This window comes from Papio anubis, chromosome 3 (assembly GCF_008728515.1).
Source record: "Papio anubis isolate 15944 chromosome 3, Panubis1.0, whole genome shotgun sequence".
Taxonomy (NCBI): Eukaryota; Metazoa; Chordata; class Mammalia; order Primates; family Cercopithecidae; genus Papio; species Papio anubis.
Genome location: NC_044978.1, coordinates 181,889,409 through 181,907,004, shown reverse-complemented (window position 1 = coordinate 181,907,004; position 17,596 = coordinate 181,889,409). Strand labels below are relative to the sequence as shown.

The 17,596-nt window shown below is 48.7% G+C and overlaps 1 protein-coding gene and 1 non-coding gene across 2 annotated transcripts in view; one reads left to right on the top strand and one right to left on the bottom strand.

Moving 5' to 3' along the window:
• The first annotated feature begins 7,537 nt into the window (after positions 1-7,537).
• Positions 7,538-17,596, top strand: part of HTT (huntingtin) — a 162,453-nt gene continuing 152,394 nt past the window's right edge. The window contains exon 1 of the mRNA XM_021938205.2: positions 7,538-7,934. Coding sequence (XP_021793897.2) covers positions 7,696-7,934 — 239 coding nt within the window. The 5' untranslated portion in view covers positions 7,538-7,695. The remainder of the gene's footprint in view (positions 7,935-17,596) is intronic.
• Positions 11,323-11,384, bottom strand: LOC116274315. The gene has a single exon (XR_004182943.1). It is a non-coding gene; the product is annotated as a U7 small nuclear RNA (small nuclear RNA).

The window sequence follows — 17,596 nt, the reverse complement described above, 5'->3', positions numbered from 1 at the left end:
AAGGAGACAAAAAGAAATCCATACTGTTAAAGCAAGTCCAGATAATGACAAACACCATCAACAATACACAGGACTGGCATAAGATGCATTTAATGGGGACACTCAGAGGCAGAGGGTTTTCAGAAGGAGGCACCTCTCTCCCAAGTTCTCATCATTCCCAGGGCCAGGGACAGCCGGTCACGCCATAGGGAGTTCACTAGGAGAGGGGTCTGGCTTCTTGTCATTCTGGGTATTTGTAGGGAAATTGGAAGGAAACCGGGAGCGCCTAGCCAATCGCATAGCAGTGGGAGATTTCAGGGTGTGGGGAATGTCTTTGCTGGTGAAAAGAACATTCTGACCTTAGAAATCTTTCACCAAGGGGGATCTGTGTTCCAGAACTTCAGGAACTGGTATCGGTAAGGCTCTGAGCCTTCCTACTGAGCCAGCCTGTTGCTAGGTTACCAAAGGGGACCTCCAGGGCCATCCGGCCAACAAGCAGATTTGTCTCTCCTTACAGCCCCGGACATACCACTGCAAAACTACAGAAAACCAAAGACAGAGAAAATCTTAAAAGCAGCCAGATGAAAAAACAAGGCACATTAGTTTAAAAGCAGCAGCCATGAAATTGACAGCTGATGTCTCAACAACAACAATGAAAAGTGGAAGACAGGCCTGGTGCGGTGGCTCACACCTGTAATCCCAGCACTTTGGGAGGCCAAGATGGGTGGATCACAAGGTCAGGAGATTGAGACCATCCTGGCTAACATGGTGAAACCCCATCTCTACTAAAAATCAAAAAATTAGCCGGGTGTGGTGGCGGGCACCTATAGTCCCAGCTACTCGGGAGGCTGAGGCGGGAGAATGGCGTGAACCCGGGAGGGGGAGGTTGTAGTGAGCCCAGATCGCACCACTGCACTCCAGCCTGGGCGACAGAGTGAGACTCCATCTCAGGGAAAAAAAAAAAAAAAAAAAAAAAAGAGTGGTAGACAGTGATGAAGTTTCAATCTCTTGAAAGAAAGCAACTGCCACCTTTGATTCGATACCCACCAAAATCCATGAAGAAGGAAGGCAAAATAAAAACACTTCCTGATTGAATTGGAAAGATTTCTGCAATAGAAGACCCTCTGTCGGAGGAATTCTAAAGGATGCTTTCCAGGCAGAAGATAATGACCCCAGAGTAAGGTCAGAGACTCAGGAAAGAAACGGAGAGTGATAAAAATGGAAAATACGGGGGCCAATTTAAACAAAAGCTGACGTCTCTACAACTGTTGTGTCTATATCTTTGGCGACATGTATGTGTGTGTGTTTTTTTTAGTTTTATATTTTTTCGAGATGGACTCTCACTCTGTCGCCCAGACTAGAGTGAAGTGGCACGATCTCGGTTCACTGCAACCTCTGCCCCTTGGGATCAAACAATTCTCCTACCTCAGCCTTCTGAGTAGTTGAGATTACAGGTGCCTGCCACAATGCCTGGTTAATTTTTGTATTTTTAGTAGAGATGGGATTTCTCCATGTTGGCCAGGCTGGTCTTGAACACCTGACCTCAGGTGATCCACCCGCCTGAACCTCCCAAAGTGCCAGGATTACAGGCGTGAGCCACTGCGTCTGGCCTGTGTGTGTCTTTGTATGGAATTAAAACACATGGCAATAATACCCTCCAAATTGGGAGAAACCAAAAATAGCATTTAAATGTTGTAAGCTCCCTGCATGATCAAGGAGAGAATAGATTTATATTAGATTTTGATACCTGGAGGATGAACGTTGTAATTTCTAGGGTGACCATGAAAAGAAGAGACAACAATGTATGACTTTTCATTTTTTTTGAGATGGAGTCTTACTCTGTCACCCAGGCTGGAGTGTTGTGGTGTGATCTTGGCTCACTGCAGCCTCCGCCTCCTGGGTTCAGGCCATCCTCCCACCTAGGCCTCCAGAGTAGGTGGGATCACAGGCACCTGCCACCACACCTGGCTAAATTTTTTTTTAATGTTTAGTAGACATGGGGTTTCACCGTGTTGGCCAGGCTGGTCTTGAACTCCTGACCTCAGGTGATCTGCCTGCCTCTGCCTCGCAAACTGCTGGGATTACAGGTGTGAGCCATTGTGCCTGGTCAACAGTGATCACTTTCAAACTAACAGAGGTTCAAAAATAAAATCAAACTTAAATCAACCAAAACCCAGGTAATGGAGTCGGTAGGATATACAGAAAGACTGACCTCATGTATATCAATGATTACAGTTAATATTAATGAAGAAAATGCTCCAGTGAAAAAACAAGGGTTGTCAGACAAAGACCCCACATAAGAAGCTCTTTACCAGCGGTGCACCTAGAACCTAAGGAAACAGGAAAGATGAAGGAGGACGCGCCCCCTCCGCTGTCCTGCGCTTCAGCCATCGTATGAGACCTGAAAGGTTTCTGTCTGCAGCTGGGCCCGTGCTCCTTACCAGCTCCTGGCTTCCTTCTCTGGAAGGTTCTTGCCTGCTTTGCCCTCACACCCGCTCCTCTCTCAGCCCTCTCAGGGGTGGGGCTGGGGGCCACCAAGGAGCCCCCTCTGCTCTCCAGTTGCCCGGCTGCTCCTCAGTTACCCCCGGGGTCTGCGTCAGGGTTTCCTTCTTTTCCAGTCCCACCCTGCGTGCATCCCACCTGGTCTTGGGTTGGGGCGGCCCCCGCTTACTGCCACCTGCCCAGGCTGGTGTGCACCCCCTCTGGCTGCTTCAGCGCCTTCTCTCTCTCCTTGGCAGGACAGGCGCAGACATGTTACCAGGTGTTACCGGGTGTTACGCTTAGCTCCGCGCCCAGTGAGATTCTCTGTGGCCCAGGCTGGAAGGCAGTGGCCCGATCTCGGTTCACTGCAAGCTCCGCCTCCCAGGTTCACGCCATTCTCCTGCCTCAGCCTCCTGAGTAGCTGGGACTACAGGCGCCCCCCACCACGCCCAGTTAATTTTTGTGTGTGTGTTTGTGTGTATTTTTAGTAGAGAGGGGGTTTCACCATGTTAGCTGGGATGGTCTCGATCTCCTGACCTCATGATCCGCCCACCTCGGCCTCCCAAAGTGCTGGGATTACAGGCTTGAGTCACCGCGCCCAGCCCTGAGATTCTTTTATTTCACAATCTTTCCCCTGAGTAGTTTGTGTTCATTGCTGAAAATTTGAAAAATACGGAAAAGCACAAAGATTAAGATATAAACTGCCCTCAATTCCCCTGCCCAGAGAGAGTCACTGCTATGACTTGGTGAGTAGGAACCTTATTTCTCTCCCTCTCTCTTTTTTTTTTTTTTTAAGATAGAGTCTCTCGCTCTGTCGCCCAGGCTGGAGTGCAGTGGCTCAATCTCAGCTCACTGCAACCTCCACCTCCTGGGTTCAAGTGATTCTCCTGCCTCAGCCTCCTGAGTAGCTGGGATTACAGGCACCTGCCACCACGCCTGGCTAATTTTTGTATTTTTAGTAGAGACGGGGTTTCACCTTGTTGGTCAGGCAGACTCGAACTCCTGACCTCAGGTGATCAGCCCACCTCGGCCTCCCAAAGTGCTTGGATTACAGGCGTGAGCCACTGCGCCTGGCCTTCATCTCTTTTCTATGTATGTGTATGCTGTTTTTTCTTTAGAAAGGGGGAGGTTATCGGGCTGTACATGGTGTGTAATCGGCTAACATGTTGTAAGCCTTTCCCTGTGTCACAAGTGCTCATCCGAAACAGGATTCTAATGGCTGCCTGTGGCTATGTCGGGATTCATTTAACTCAGCGCCTTCTGCCCAGCATCTATCTTTTTTCCATCTTTTGTCCTAAGTGTTGCTATAATAAATCATTGATCACACACGCCTGTTTGCATAGGATAAATTACGGGAAACGTTTTCACTGTTCAGGCACTGTGCCCATTTTTAGGCTTTGGAGACACCATGCCAGACTGCCCAGTATTGATCTTTAATCACTCTTTTTAGATGATGCCAAACTTTTCTGTGAACTTTAAAAACCTGTGTCTTGACAGTCTCTTTCTGTAAGTCTTTCCCATTAGATTTCCTGTCAGGATGATAGTCAGTTCTAGGCAGATGATGATTTTTCAGCCATGGCTGAAGGAGTTGTGATTTGTTGTGGTCATGTAAAGTCCTGATGACCCATCACCTCCCTGGACGGGTTGAAATAATTTGGTTTAGGAACATAACAGAATGACCTGGAGTCACAGCAGCTCAGACAGAACAGAAGTGTATTTTTCTCAGATGAAAGAATTACCGGCCAGATTGGAATGACAGCTGCACACAGTCATCTGGGCCCTCTCCTTCCAGCTCCCATCACCCCAGGATGTGGCTTTTGTGCTCATGATCCAAAATGGCTGCTCATGTCCCGGCCAACACATCCCATTCCAGGGAGCAGGAAAAAGGTGGGTGCATCCCTTCATTTCATGTACTTCCTTTCTAGAAATACTACTCATGACTTCTGCTTGCATCTCCTTGGCTAGCACTTATTTAGTTATATGGCCATAGCTAGCTGAAGGAAAGACAGGGACTCTCGTACACTAGCTCAGAGGCAAACTGCTCAGATAAAAAGGTCTTTAAAGAAGGTCAGAGCAACTGTTAGGGTGCAACTCTATTACCTATTGTTATGGGATGAACTGTGTCCCTCATTCAGGTTGAAGTCCTAACCCCCACAACCTCAGAATGGGACTGTATTTGGAGATAGTTTCTTTAAGGAGGTAAGGAGGCTAAAATGAGATCATTAGGGTGGGCCATAATCCAATCTGACTGATGTCTTACAAGAAGAGATTAGGACATGGACATGCATGGAGGGATGGCCACGTGAGGACACCGGGAGAAGGCGGCCGTCTGCAAGTCAAGGACAGGGCTCAGGAGAGCTCAGGAGAAACCAACCTTGCCGACACCTTCATCTTGGACTTCTAGCCTCCAGGACCATGAGAAGATACATTTCTGTTGTTTAAGCTGCCTGGTCCGTGGTACTTTATTATGGCAGCCCAAGCAAATGAATACACTCATCTGCTGCTGGGACAAATCACCCCAGCACGGTGGCTTGGCAGCACACGTGTCTAGTCATATAGTTATATGTAGTTACATGTAGAGCCATATGTATAGTCACAAAGTTCTGTGGGTCAGGAATCTTAACCAGCTCTGCTTCTCGCCAGGGTTCAGTCAAATACCAGCTGCTTCCCACAAGAGCTCAGCCAGGGAAGGGTCCACTTCCAATCTCACGTGGCGTTGGCAGGATCAAGTTCCTCGTGGCCTGCTGCACTGAGAGCCTCAGTTCTCACTGCCTGTTGGCCAGAAGCCGCCTTTATGTCCTTGCCATGTGGGCCTGTCCAACATGTCAGCTGACTTCATCAGAGCGTCCATGCCAAGAAGGCACCAGGGAGACTGAAGTCATACCCTTTTGTGATCTAGTCATGGAGTGACATTCCATCACCTTTGCCCTGTTACATTGGTTAGAAGCAGGCCACCAGGTACAGCCCGCACTCACGGGGAGGGGTCATACAAGGGTGTCAATACCACGAGGCGAGGGGTGCTTGGGCCATCTTACGAGTCTGCCCACTGAGGTAACTAACAGCCTTGAGGCCCGGTACAGTGGACAAAGGCCCTTATTAACAGCAGAGAACTGGGAACTTTATTTATTTATTTATTTAATTTATTTTTGAGACAGAGTCTCACTCTTGTCGCCCAGGCTGGAGTGCAATGGCATGATCTCGGCTCACTGCAACCTCCACCTCCCGGGTTCAAGCAATTCTCCTGCCTCAGCCTCCGGAGTAGCTGGGACTACAGGCACGCACCACTACGCCGGGCTAATTTTTGTATTTTTAGCAGAGACAAGGTTTCGCCATGTTTGGCCAGGCTGGTCTCGAACTCCTTACCTCTGGTGATCTGCCTGCCTTGGCCTCCCAAAGTGTTGGGATTACAGGCGTGAGCCACCGCACCCAGCTGGAACTTAATTTTTTTAAAGACCGTGTTGCTCTATTGCCCAAGCTGGAGTGCAGTGGTGCAACCATAGCTCACTTGCAGCCACAAATTCCTGGCTTCAGGTGATCCTCCTACATCAGCCTCCCAAGAACTGGGAACTAACAGCTGTTTCTCTGCTGTCCTTCTCAAGAGAAGGGAGGGAGACAATGCTGGGTTTCCCTTTGGGACAGGCTCTGAGACAAGGTGGAGGTGCTGCTTGTGGCCACAGAGCAGGGGACTCTGGGTTGCAGGTGTGGCCTGGCTTGAGTAGGCTTTAGTGGGCTTCTCTCTGCCTGCACCACCCCCGGGCTGGGTGGTTGTCTCTGAGGCCAACCCTACTCCCTAATGGGCAGGCTGGACAGCTGCCCTCTCTGTTTGCCCCTCTACCACCCAAAAGGCGGGAGGCTCTGGAGACCAGGACCCTGCCTGCGCCGGCCTGTGCGTGAGGGGGTGCCCCACAGATCTCTGCTGAGCTGAGGCTGAATGGCACCCCTTGGGGGTCCTGCCAGGTCAGGGCAGGGTGCTTTCCCATACAGAAACGCCCCCAGGTCGGGACTCATTCCTGTGGGAGGCGTCTTGTGGCCACAGCTGCTTCTCGCTGCACTAATCACAGTGCCTCTGCGGGCAGCAGGCGCTGACCACCCGGGCCTGCCTCAGACCCTGTCCTCCCTTCCGGGGCGCTGCGCTGGGACCGATGGGGGGCGCCAGGCCTGTGGGCACCGCCCTGCAGGGGCCGCTCCAGCTCACTGGGGGGTGGGGAGGGTCACACTTGGGGTCTTCAGGTGGCGCCGACCACGCGCAATCTCTGCGCTCTGCGCAGGGGCTCGCCCACCCTCTCCCCGTGCAGGGAGTCCCCAGCAGGCTCCCCGCAGGGCTGTCCAGGTGAGCCTGGCTCTGGCCGCGGGCCAGTGTGGCGGGCGGGCAAGCCCTGAGGCCACCTCGGCTCAGATCCCACGGCCGGCTCTCGCCCAGCTCCACACGTCTGCGAGGGTTCCATTTCGCTTGGGCCGGCGCCCCGCGCGCCGCGCCCTGGCCCCGCCCCTCCCTCACCCCGCCCCCTCTGCACCCCACCCCTCCCTGGCCCCGCCCTCCGCGCCCCACCTCTCATCTTCCCGCCCCGCCCCCAGCCACGCCCCTCACGGTCAGCCCCCTCCCCTATCCGCCCCGCCTCTCATCGTCTCGCCTCGCTCCGCCCCTCAGCCGTCCCGCCCCTCAGCCGCCCTGCCTAATGTCCCCGCCCCCAGCCTCGCCCCGCTCCGCCCTAGCCCCGCCCCTCCCCGCCCCTCAGGCGCCCTGCCTGCTGTGCCCCGCCCCCGCCTCGCCACGCCTCTCGTTACCATGTAGTCCCGCCCCGTCCCTTCCGCGTCCCGCCTCGCCCTGCCCCTTCACAGCTTCGCCCCACCCCATTACAGTCTTGCCACGCCCCGTCCCCTGTCCGTTGAGCCCTGCTCCTTCGCCCTGGTGGGGCGCTGCGCTGTCAGAGGCCTTGGTGGCTCTGTGAGGCAGAACATGCGGGCGCAGGGACTGGCTGGCTCCCTGGCCAGTCATTGGCAGAGTCCGCAGGCTACGGCTGTCAATCATGCTGGCCGGCGTGGCCCCGCCTCCGCCGGCGCAGCGTCTTGAGACGCAAGGCACCGCGGGGGCTGCCGGGACGGGTCCAAGATGGACGGCCGCTTCGGTTCCGCTTTTACCCGCGGCGCAGAGCCTCATTCATTGCCCCGGTGCTGAGCGGCGCTGCGAGTCGGCCCGAGGCCTCCGGGGACTGCCCAGCGGGGCGGGAGACCGCCATGGCGACCCTGGAAAAGCTGATGAAGGCCTTCGAGTCTCTCAAGTCCTTCCAGCAGCAGCAGCAGCAGCAGCAGCAGCAGCAGCAACAGCCGCCACCGCCGCCGCCGCCGCCGCCGCCGCCTCCTCAGCTTCCTCAGCCGCCGCAGGCACAGCCGATGCTGCCTCAGCCGCAGCCGCCCCCGCCGCCGCCCCCGCCACCACCCGGCCCGGCTGTGGCTGAGGAGCCGCTGCACCGACCGTGAGTTTGGGCCCGCTGCAGCTCCCTGTCCCGGCGGGTCCCAGCCTACGGCGGGGATGGCGGAACCCTGCAGCCTGCGGGCCGGCGACACGAACCCTCCCGGCCCCGCAGCGACAGAGTGACCCAGCAACCCAGAGCCCATGAGGGACACCCGCCCCCTCCTGCGGCGAGACCTTCCCCCACTTCAGCCCCGGTCCCGCACTTGGGTCTTGTCCTCCCGCGAGGGGAGGCAGAGCCTCGTTGGGACCTGTCCTGAATTCACGGAGGGGAGTCACGGCCTCAGCCCTCTCGCCCTTCCCAGGGTGCGAAGAGTTGGGGCGAAAACTTGTTTCTTTTTATTTGCGAGAAACTGGGGCGGGGGTTTAACTGTGTTGTGAAGAGAACTTGGAAGAGCCGAGATTTGCTCAGGGCCACTTCCCTCATCTAGTCAGAAAGGGAAGAGGGCTGGGGGCGCGGGACACCTCGAGAGGAGGCGGGGTTTGGAGCTGGAGAGATGTGGGGGCAGTGGATGACATAATGCTTTTAGGACGCCTCGGCGGGAGTGGCTGGGGTGGGGGGCGGGGAGTGAGGGCGCGTCCAATGGGAGATTTATTTTCCAAGTGGCACTTAAAACAGCCTGAGATTTGAGGCTCTTCCTACATTCTCAGGGCATTTCATTTAGTTCATGATCGCGGTGGTAGTAACACGATTTTAAGCACCACCTAAGAGACCTGCTCATCTAAGCGCAAGTTAGTGTGCAGGCATTTGAATGAGTTGTGGTTGCCAAGTAAGTGGTGAACTTACGTGGTATTAATAAAATTATCTTAAATATTAGGAAGAGTTGATTGAAGTTTATTGCCTATTTGTGTTGGGAATAAAACTAACACGTTGCTGAGGGGGAGGTTAATTGCCGAGGGATGAATGAGGTATACATTTTACCAGTATTGCAGGCAGGCTTGCCAGAATATGGGAGGTCTGCAGACTCCGTGGACATCTCAGAGGTGCCAGTGAAAGGGTTTCTGTTTGCCTCATTGCTGACAGCTTGTTACTTTTTGGAAGCTAGAGGTCTCTGTTGCTTGTTCTTGGGGAGAATTTTTGAAACAGAAAAAGAGACCATTAAAACATCTAGCGGAACCCCAGGACGTGGGAGTGTGTGCTGAGTGTTTAGCAGGATTTAGGAAGTACTCCGCTGCAGTTCAGGCCTTTCTCTTACCTCTCAGTGTTCTATTTCCGATCTGGACGTGTATCAGATGGCATTTGATAAGAATATCTCTATTAAGACTGATTAATTTTTAGTAATATTTCTTGTTCTTTGTTTCTGTTATGATCCTTGCCTTGTCTTGAAAGTTTAATTAGAAGAGGAGGATTTGGAGAGCAGTGTTAGCTTATTTGTTAGAATAAAATTTAGGAATAAATTCTTCTAAAGGATGGAAAAACTTTTTGGATGTTTAGAGAAATTTTTAAACAATTTGGCTTATCTCTTCAGTAAGTAATTTCTCATCCTTCCAGAAATTTACTGTAGTGCCTTTCTAGGAGGTAGGTGTCATAGAAGTTCACACGTTGCATATATCTTGTGTAAACACTAAACTGGGCTCCTGATGGGAAGGAAGACCTTTCTGCTGGGCTGCTTCAGACACTTGATCATTCTGAAAATATGCCGTCTCTTTCCTATGCTGATTTGATAGAACCTGCGTTTGCTTATCTTCAAAATATGGGTATCAAGAAATTTCCTTTGCTGCCTTTACAAAGGAGATAGATTTTGTTTCATTACTTTATTTTAAGGTAATATATGATTACCTTATTTTAAAAATTTAATCAGGCCTGGCAAGGTGGCTCATGCCTTTAATCCGAGCACTTTGGGAGGCTTAGGCGGACGAATCACCTGAGGTCAGGAGTTCGAGACCAGTCTGGCTAACATGGTGAAACCCCATCTCTACTAAAAATACAAAAATTAGTTGGTCATGGTGGCACGTGCCTGTAATGCCAGCTACCTGGGAGGCTGAGGCAGGAAAATCGATGGAACCCGGGAGGCAGAGGCTGCAGTGAGCTGAGACTGCACCACTGCACTCCAGCCTGGGTGACAGAGCGAGACTCTTGTCTCAAAAAAAAAAAAAAAAAAAGTAAAGAAATTATTATTTTTGCATAAGTAATACATTAACATGACACAAATTCCGTAATTACAAAAGAGCAATACTTAAAATATCTTCCTTCCACCCCTTTCATCTGAGTACCTAACTTTGTCCCCAAGAACAAGCACTATTACAGTTCCTCCTGTATCCTGCCAGATATAATCTATGCATGTTGTAAGATAGATTTAAAATGCTGTAAAAATAAAAGTAGTTTACAGTAATAATTTTCTTTCTTTATTTTTTTTGAGATATAGTCTCACATTGTCACCCAGGCTGGAGTGCGGTGGTATGATCTTGGCTCACTGCAACCTCCACCTCCCAGGTTCAAATGATTCTCCTGCCTCAGCCTCCAGAGTAGCTGGGATTACAGGTGCCCACCACCATGTCCAGCTGATTTTTGTATTTTTAGTAGAGATGGGGTTTCACCATGTTGGCCAGGCTGGTCTTGAACTCCTGACCTCGTAATCCATCCACCTCGGCCTCCCAAAGTGCTGGGATTACAGGTGTGAGCCACTGCCCCGGCTAGAATAATAACTTTTAAAGGTTCTTAGCATTCTCTGAAATCAACTGCATTAGGTTTATTTATAGTTATTTTAAATAAAATGCATATTTGTCATATTTGTATGTATTTTGCTGTTGAGAAAGGAGGTATTCACTAATTTTGAGTAGCAAACACTGCTCACAAAGTTTGGATTTTGGCATTTCTGTTCATGTGCTTCAGCCAAAAAATCCTCTTCTCAAAGTAAGATTGACTAAAACAATTTAGAAAGTATCTGTTTTTATGGCTCTTGCTCTTTTGTGTGGAACTGTGGTGTCATGCCATGCATGGGCCTCAGTCTAAGTATGAGCGTATGTGCTCTGCTCAGCATACAGGATGTGGGAGTTCCGTGTGGGGCTGGCCACAGTCTCAGCAAATCTAGCATGCTTGGGAGGGTCCTCACAGTAATTAGGAGGCAACTGATACTTGCTTCTGGCACTTCCTTATTCTCCTTCAGATTCCTATCCGGTGTTTCCCTGACTTTATTCATTCATCAGTAAATATTTACTAAACATGTACTATGTACCTAGCACTGTTCTAGATGCAGGGCTCAGCAGTGAGCAGACAAAGCTGTGCCCTCATGAAGCTTTCATTCTAATGAAGGACATAGACAATAAGCAAGATAGATAAGTAAAATATACAGTATGTTAATAAGTGGAGGAATGTCAAAGCAGGGAAGGGGATAGGGAAATGTCAGGGTTAATCAATTGTTAACTTATTTTTATTAAAAAAAAATTTTTTTAAGGGCTTTCCAGCAAAACCCAGAAAGCCTGCTGGACAACTTCCAAAAAAACTGTGGCACTAAGTGTTGACATTTTTATTTTATTTTATTTTGTTTTGTTTTGTTTTTTGAGGCAGTCTTGCTTTGTCAGCCAGGCTGCAGTGCACTGGTGTGATCTTGGCTCACTGCAACCTCTGCCTGTTGGGTTCAAGCGATTCTTATGCCTCAGCCTCCTGATTAGCTGGGATTATAGACATGCACCGTCACGCCTGGGTAATTTTTTTTTTTTTCCCCCTGAGACAGAGTCTTGCTCTGTCGCCCAGGCTGGAGTGCAGTGGCACAATCTTGGCTCACTGCAAGCTCCGCCTCCCAGGTTCACGCCATTCTCCTGCCTCAGCCTCCCAGGTAGCTGGGACTACAGGCGTCTGCCACCACGCCCAGCTAATTTTTTGTATTTTTAGTAGAGATGGGGTTTCACTGTGTCAGCCAGGATGGTCTTGATCTCCTCACCTCGTGGTCCGCCCGCCTCGGCCTCCCAAAGTACTGGGATTACAGGCGTGAGCCACCGCGCCCGGCCTGTAATTTTTTTTTTTTTTTTTTTTGAGACAGAGTCTTGCTTTGTTGCTAGGCTGGACTGCAGTGGTGTGGTCTTGGCACACTGCAACCTCTGCCTCCCGGGTTCAAGCGATTCTCCTGCCTCAGCTTCCCGAGTAGCTGGGACTACAGGCACGTGCCATCACGCTCGGCTAATTTTTGTATATTTAGTAGAAACGGGGTTTCACCATGTTAGCTGAGATGATCTCGATCTCTTGACCTCGTGATCCGCCCGCCTCGGCGTCCCAAAGTGCTGGGATTACAGGTGTGAGCCAGTAATCTGCGCCTGACCACGCCTGGGTAATTTTTGTATTTTTAGTAGAGACGGGATTTCACCACGATGGCCAGACTGGTCTCGAACTCCCAGCCTCATGTGATCTGCCTGCCTAGGCCTCCCAAAGTGCTAGGATTACAGGCATGAGCCACCATGCCTGGCCAGTATTGATATTTTAAATAGGGTGTTCAGGGAAGGTCCACTGAGGTGACATCTGTTTTTTTGGGGGGAGTGGTGGGACAGGGCCTTGCTCTTTAACCCAAGCTGGAATGCAGCATCACAATCGTAGCTTACTGCAGCCTTGAACTCCTGGGCTCAAGTGATCCTCCCACCTTGACCTCACAACGTGTTGGGACTGTAGGTGTGAGTCACCATGCCTGGCCAGATGATGGCTTTGAGTAAAGACCTCAGGCGAGTTAAGAGTCTAGCGTAAAGGTGTATGGAGTAGGGGTATTCCAGATAGGGGGAACAGGTCCAAAGTCTTCCTGTTTGAGGAATAGCAAGGGTGCCATTTTAGTTGGGTGAATTGAGTGAGGGCAACATTTGTAGTAAGAGGTAAAGTCCAAGAGGTCAAGGGAGTGCCATATCAGACCAATACTACTTGCCTTGTAGATGGAATAAAGATATTGGCATTTATGTGAGTGAGATGGGATGTCACTGGAGGATTAGAGCAGAGGAGTAGCATGATCTGAATTTCATTCTTAAGTGAACTCTGGCTGACAACAGAGTGAAGGGGAACATGGACAAAAGCAGAAACCAGTTAGGAAGCCACTGCAGTGCTCAGATAAGCGTGGTGGGTTCTGTCAGGGTACCGCCTGTGGGCAGTGTGAGGAATGACTGGATTTTGAATGCAGAAGCAACTGTACTTGTTGAACTCTGCTAAGTATAACTATTTAGCAGTAGCTGGCATTATCAGTTAGGTTTGTATTCAGCTGCAAGTAACAGAAAATCCTGCTGCAATAGCTTAAACTGGTAACAAGCAAGAGCTTATCAGAAGACAAAAATAAGTCTGTTTGGGGAAATTCAACAATAAGTTAAGGAACCCAGGCTCTTTCTTTTTTTTTGTTGTTGTTGTTTTTTTTTTTTTTTGAGACAGAGTCTCGCTCTGTGGCCCAGGCTGGAGTGCAGTGGCGGATCTCAGCTCACTGCAAGCTCCGGCCTCCCGGAGTTCACGCCATTCTCCTGCCTCAGCCTCCTGAGTAGCTGGGACGCTACAGAGCCCGCCACCTGCAGCCCGGCTAGTTTTGTATTTTTTTAGTAAAGCGGGGTTTCACCGTGTTAGCCAGGATGGTCTCGATCTCTGACCTCGTGCAGTCCAGCCATTTTCGGCCTCCCAAAGTGCTGGGATTACAGGCTTGAGCCACTACGCCCTCTTTTTTTTTTTGAAATGGAGTTTTGCTCTTGTCACCCGGGCCGGAGTGCAATGATGCGATCTTGGCTCACTATAACCTCCGCCTCCTAGGTTCCAGTGATTCTTCTGCCTCAGCCTTCCAGGTATCTGGGATTAGAGGCGCACGCACACCACCATGCCCAGCTAATTTTTGTATTTTTAGTAGGCACGGGGTTTCATCATGTTGGCCAGGCTGGTCTCGAACTCCTGACCTTAGGTGATCAACCCGCCTCAGCCTGCCAAAGTGCTGGGATTACAGGTGTGAGCCACTGCACCCGGTCAGAACCCAGGCTCTTTCTTACACTTAACTTGCAAACCCTTGTTCTCATTCTTTTCCCTTTGTATTTTTATTGTCGAATTGTAACAGTTATTTGTATATTCTGGATACTGGATTCTTATCAGATAGATGATTTGTGAAAACATTCTCTCTTCCTTTGGATTGTCTTTTTACTTTCTTGATCGTGTCTTTTGAAGTGTGAAAGTTTTTAATTTTGATGAAGTCTAGTTTATCTAGTTTGTCTTTGGTTGCTATGCTTTAAGTGTCATATCTAAGAAATCATTGTCTAATCCAAAGTCAAAAAGGTTTACCTGTATGTTTTCTTCTAAGAATTTTAGAGTTTTACATTTAGGTCTGATCCATTTTGAGTTAATTTTTATATGTGGTTTAGGTAGAAGTCCAACTTCATTCTTTTGCATGTGGTTATTCAGTTGTCCCAGCACTGTTTGTTGAAGAGACTGTTCTTTCCCCATGGAATTGTCTTAGCATCCTTGTTGAAAATTCATTGTCCTTGATTGTATAGATTTATTTCTTGACTCTCAGTTCTACCTATTGGTCTTTATGTTGATCCTGTGCCAGTACCATACAGTCTTGATGACTGAAGTTTGTGTCACAATTTAAATTCATGAAATGTGAGTTCTCCAACTTTGTTCTTTCTCAAGATTGATTTGGCCGTGCTGGGTCCCTTGCATTTCCATACGGATTGTAGGATCAGCTTGTCAATTTCTACAAAGAAGCCAAGGAGGATTCTGAGAGGGATTGTGTTGAATCTGTAGATCAACTTGGGGAGTATTACCATCTTAACAGTATTGTCTTCCATCTCTGAACATGGGCAAACTTTGTGTAAATGGTCAGATTTAGGTATTTCAGGCTGTGTGGGCACAATGTCTCTGTCACAGCTACTCAGCTCTGCCATTGTAGCGTGAAATAGCCATAAGCAATATGTATGAGTGTCTGTGTTCCAATATAATTTTATTAATGACAAGGAAATTTGAATTTCATGTAATTTTCACCTGTCATGAAATATTATTTGGGTTTTTTGGTCAATCATTTAAAAATGTAAAAACTTTTCTTAGCTTTTGAACTGGCCAAACATATGCAGGTTATAATTTTCCCACTCCTAGGTTAAAATATGATAGGACCACCTTTGAAAAGCATGTTTTTTTTTTTTTTTGTTTTTTGTTTTTTTTTTGAGATGGAGTTTCGCTCTTGTTGCCCAGGCTGGAGTGCAGTGGCGCAATCTCGGGTCACCACAACCTCTGCCTCCCAGGTTCAAGCGATTCTCCTGCCTCAGCCTCCCTCGTAGCTGGGATTACAGGCATGTGCCACTATGCCCGGCTAATTTTGTATTTTTAGTAGAGACGGGGTTTCTCCAGGTTGGTCAGGCTGGTCTCGAACTCCTGACCTCAGGTGATCTGCCCGCCTCGGCCTCCCAAAGTGCTGGGATTACAGGCGTGAGCCACTAATCCCAGCCAGAAAGCATTTCTTTTTTGGCTGTTTTGTTGTTGTTTTTTTTAATTAACTAGTTTTGAAAATTATAGAAGTTACACATATACGTTATAAAAACATCTCCAAGCAGCACAGAAGATGAACAACAAAGCCCTTCTTGCAGGTCTGTCATCTTTGTCTGACTTCCTCAGAACAAATGTATTTCTTGTGTCTTCTCCCCAGATTTTAATATGCATATACAAGCTTTTAAATATGTCATTTTTTGTTGGCTTGACTGAGATCACATTACATACGTATTTTTTTACTTACCAATGTGTCATGGACATTGTTCCATAGCAGTATCTGTAATTCTTATTAATTGCTATGTAATATTGTAGAATTTCTTTTTAAAAGAGGACTTTTGGAGATGTAAAGGCAAAGGTCTCGCATTATTCTGGCTGTACAACGTTCTGGTGACAAATTCTCTACCCTGAGAGGTCCCTATACCCATCACCTCCATTTCCTGTAAATAAGTCAACCACTTGGTAAACTACCTTTGAATGGATCCACACTCAAAACATTTAGTCTTATTCAGACAACAAGGAGGAAAAATAAAATGCCTTATAAAGCACTGTTTCATATGTATTAAATTGGATCAATTTGCGTGCTAGAATGTATGTTAGAGACATGATATGCCCATAGGTCCTTGCTATCACGGTGAGGTCTCAGGGACAGCAGTTTGGTATCATTTGGGATCTCATAAGCAGACTCTGTCTGCCTGACTTAACAAATCGGAGTCTGCGTTTTAACAGGTTCAGTGAGTGACTTACATGCACATTGGAGTTTGGGAAGCTCCACTGTAGGTGCTTAGACCTTACCTTTGTTGTTGCTAATAACAATGCAAGCATTTGGGAGGAAGACCTGTGTTGCTCGTACGTGTCCAGGTGTAGCTGAGGTGGCCTTGCTTGTCTGCTGTAGGGCCATTGAGCATTTGTGTAGCTGTGATGAATGAGCTGAGGTGAGCCTGCAGAGAGCTCCCAGCCATTGGTAGTGGGACTCGCTTAGATGAACTAGAAGGACATGAGCATCCACTTTGGGGAAAAACAACCGAATGAAGGGAGAGGCAACATGCAGTTTTATTTAGGGTACGAAGGAGAGCTGTGGTTAGAAGGTGACATTTGAGTGGAAAGGGGGCAAGCCATGTGTGGAGCGGGAGAAGAGAGGTCCAGGCAGAGTTAACAGAAGGCAGAAATGCTTTCCATGTTTGAAAACTAGGAAGGATGCCAGTGGCTGAAGTAAGATGAAGGACAGAAATAGGGGATGAGGCTTCGAGAGATGAGAGGTTAGAGATGAGGGTCTTGTGCACCAAGATAAGCTTGTGTGGTCAAAACAAGTAGTTTAGTTTTTGTTTTTAAAAGATCACTTTGGCTGGGTGCAATGGTTCATGCCTGTAATACCAGTACTTTGAGAAGCTGTGGTGGGAGGATTGCCTGAAGCCAGGGGACCAGCGTAGCCAACATAGCAGCACCTATAAGGTCTCTACAAAAAACTTTTAAAAATTAGCTGGGTGTAGTGGTGTGTGCCTGTAGTCCCAGCCACCCAGGAGGCTGAGGAGGCTGAGGAGGCTGGAGGGTTGCTTGAGTCCAGCAGTTTGAGGCTGCAGCGAGCAATGATTGTGCCACTGCACTACAGCCTGGGCATGAGAGTGAGACCCTGTCTCTAAATATATGTGTATATATAAAAGAAAAGATCACTTTGACAACACCACATGCTGGTGAGGATTTAGAAAAACTAGGTCACTTATTGCTGGTGGGAATTTAATATAGTACGGCCACTCTGGAAAACAGTTTGGCAGTTTCTCATAAAACTGAACGTACAATTAGTATACAGCCCAGCAACTCCTGCAATCCTGGGCATTAATCCTAGAGAAATGAAGCCTTCATGTTCACATAAATACCTATACTCAAGTGTGCATAGCAGCTTTACCCATAATATCTAAGAACTGGAATCAGCTCAGATGTCCTTCTACAGGTGAATGGTTAAACTACTCAGTAATAAAAAGGAATGATCTACTGATAGCATGCAACAGTGTAGGTGAAGTTATGCTAATGAAAAAAGCCAATCCCAAAAGGTTACATATTGTATGATTCTATGTATATAACGTTTTGGCAGTGACACAGTTTTAGGGATGGAGAATAGATTAGTGGTTGCCTGGGGTTAGAGATGGGGTTGTAGAGTAGGTTAGGGGTGGCAGAGGAGAGAAAAGAGAGGGAGGTGAGTGTGGTTATAAAAGGACAACACAGGGGGATACGTGTAACAGAAATGCTTTGTC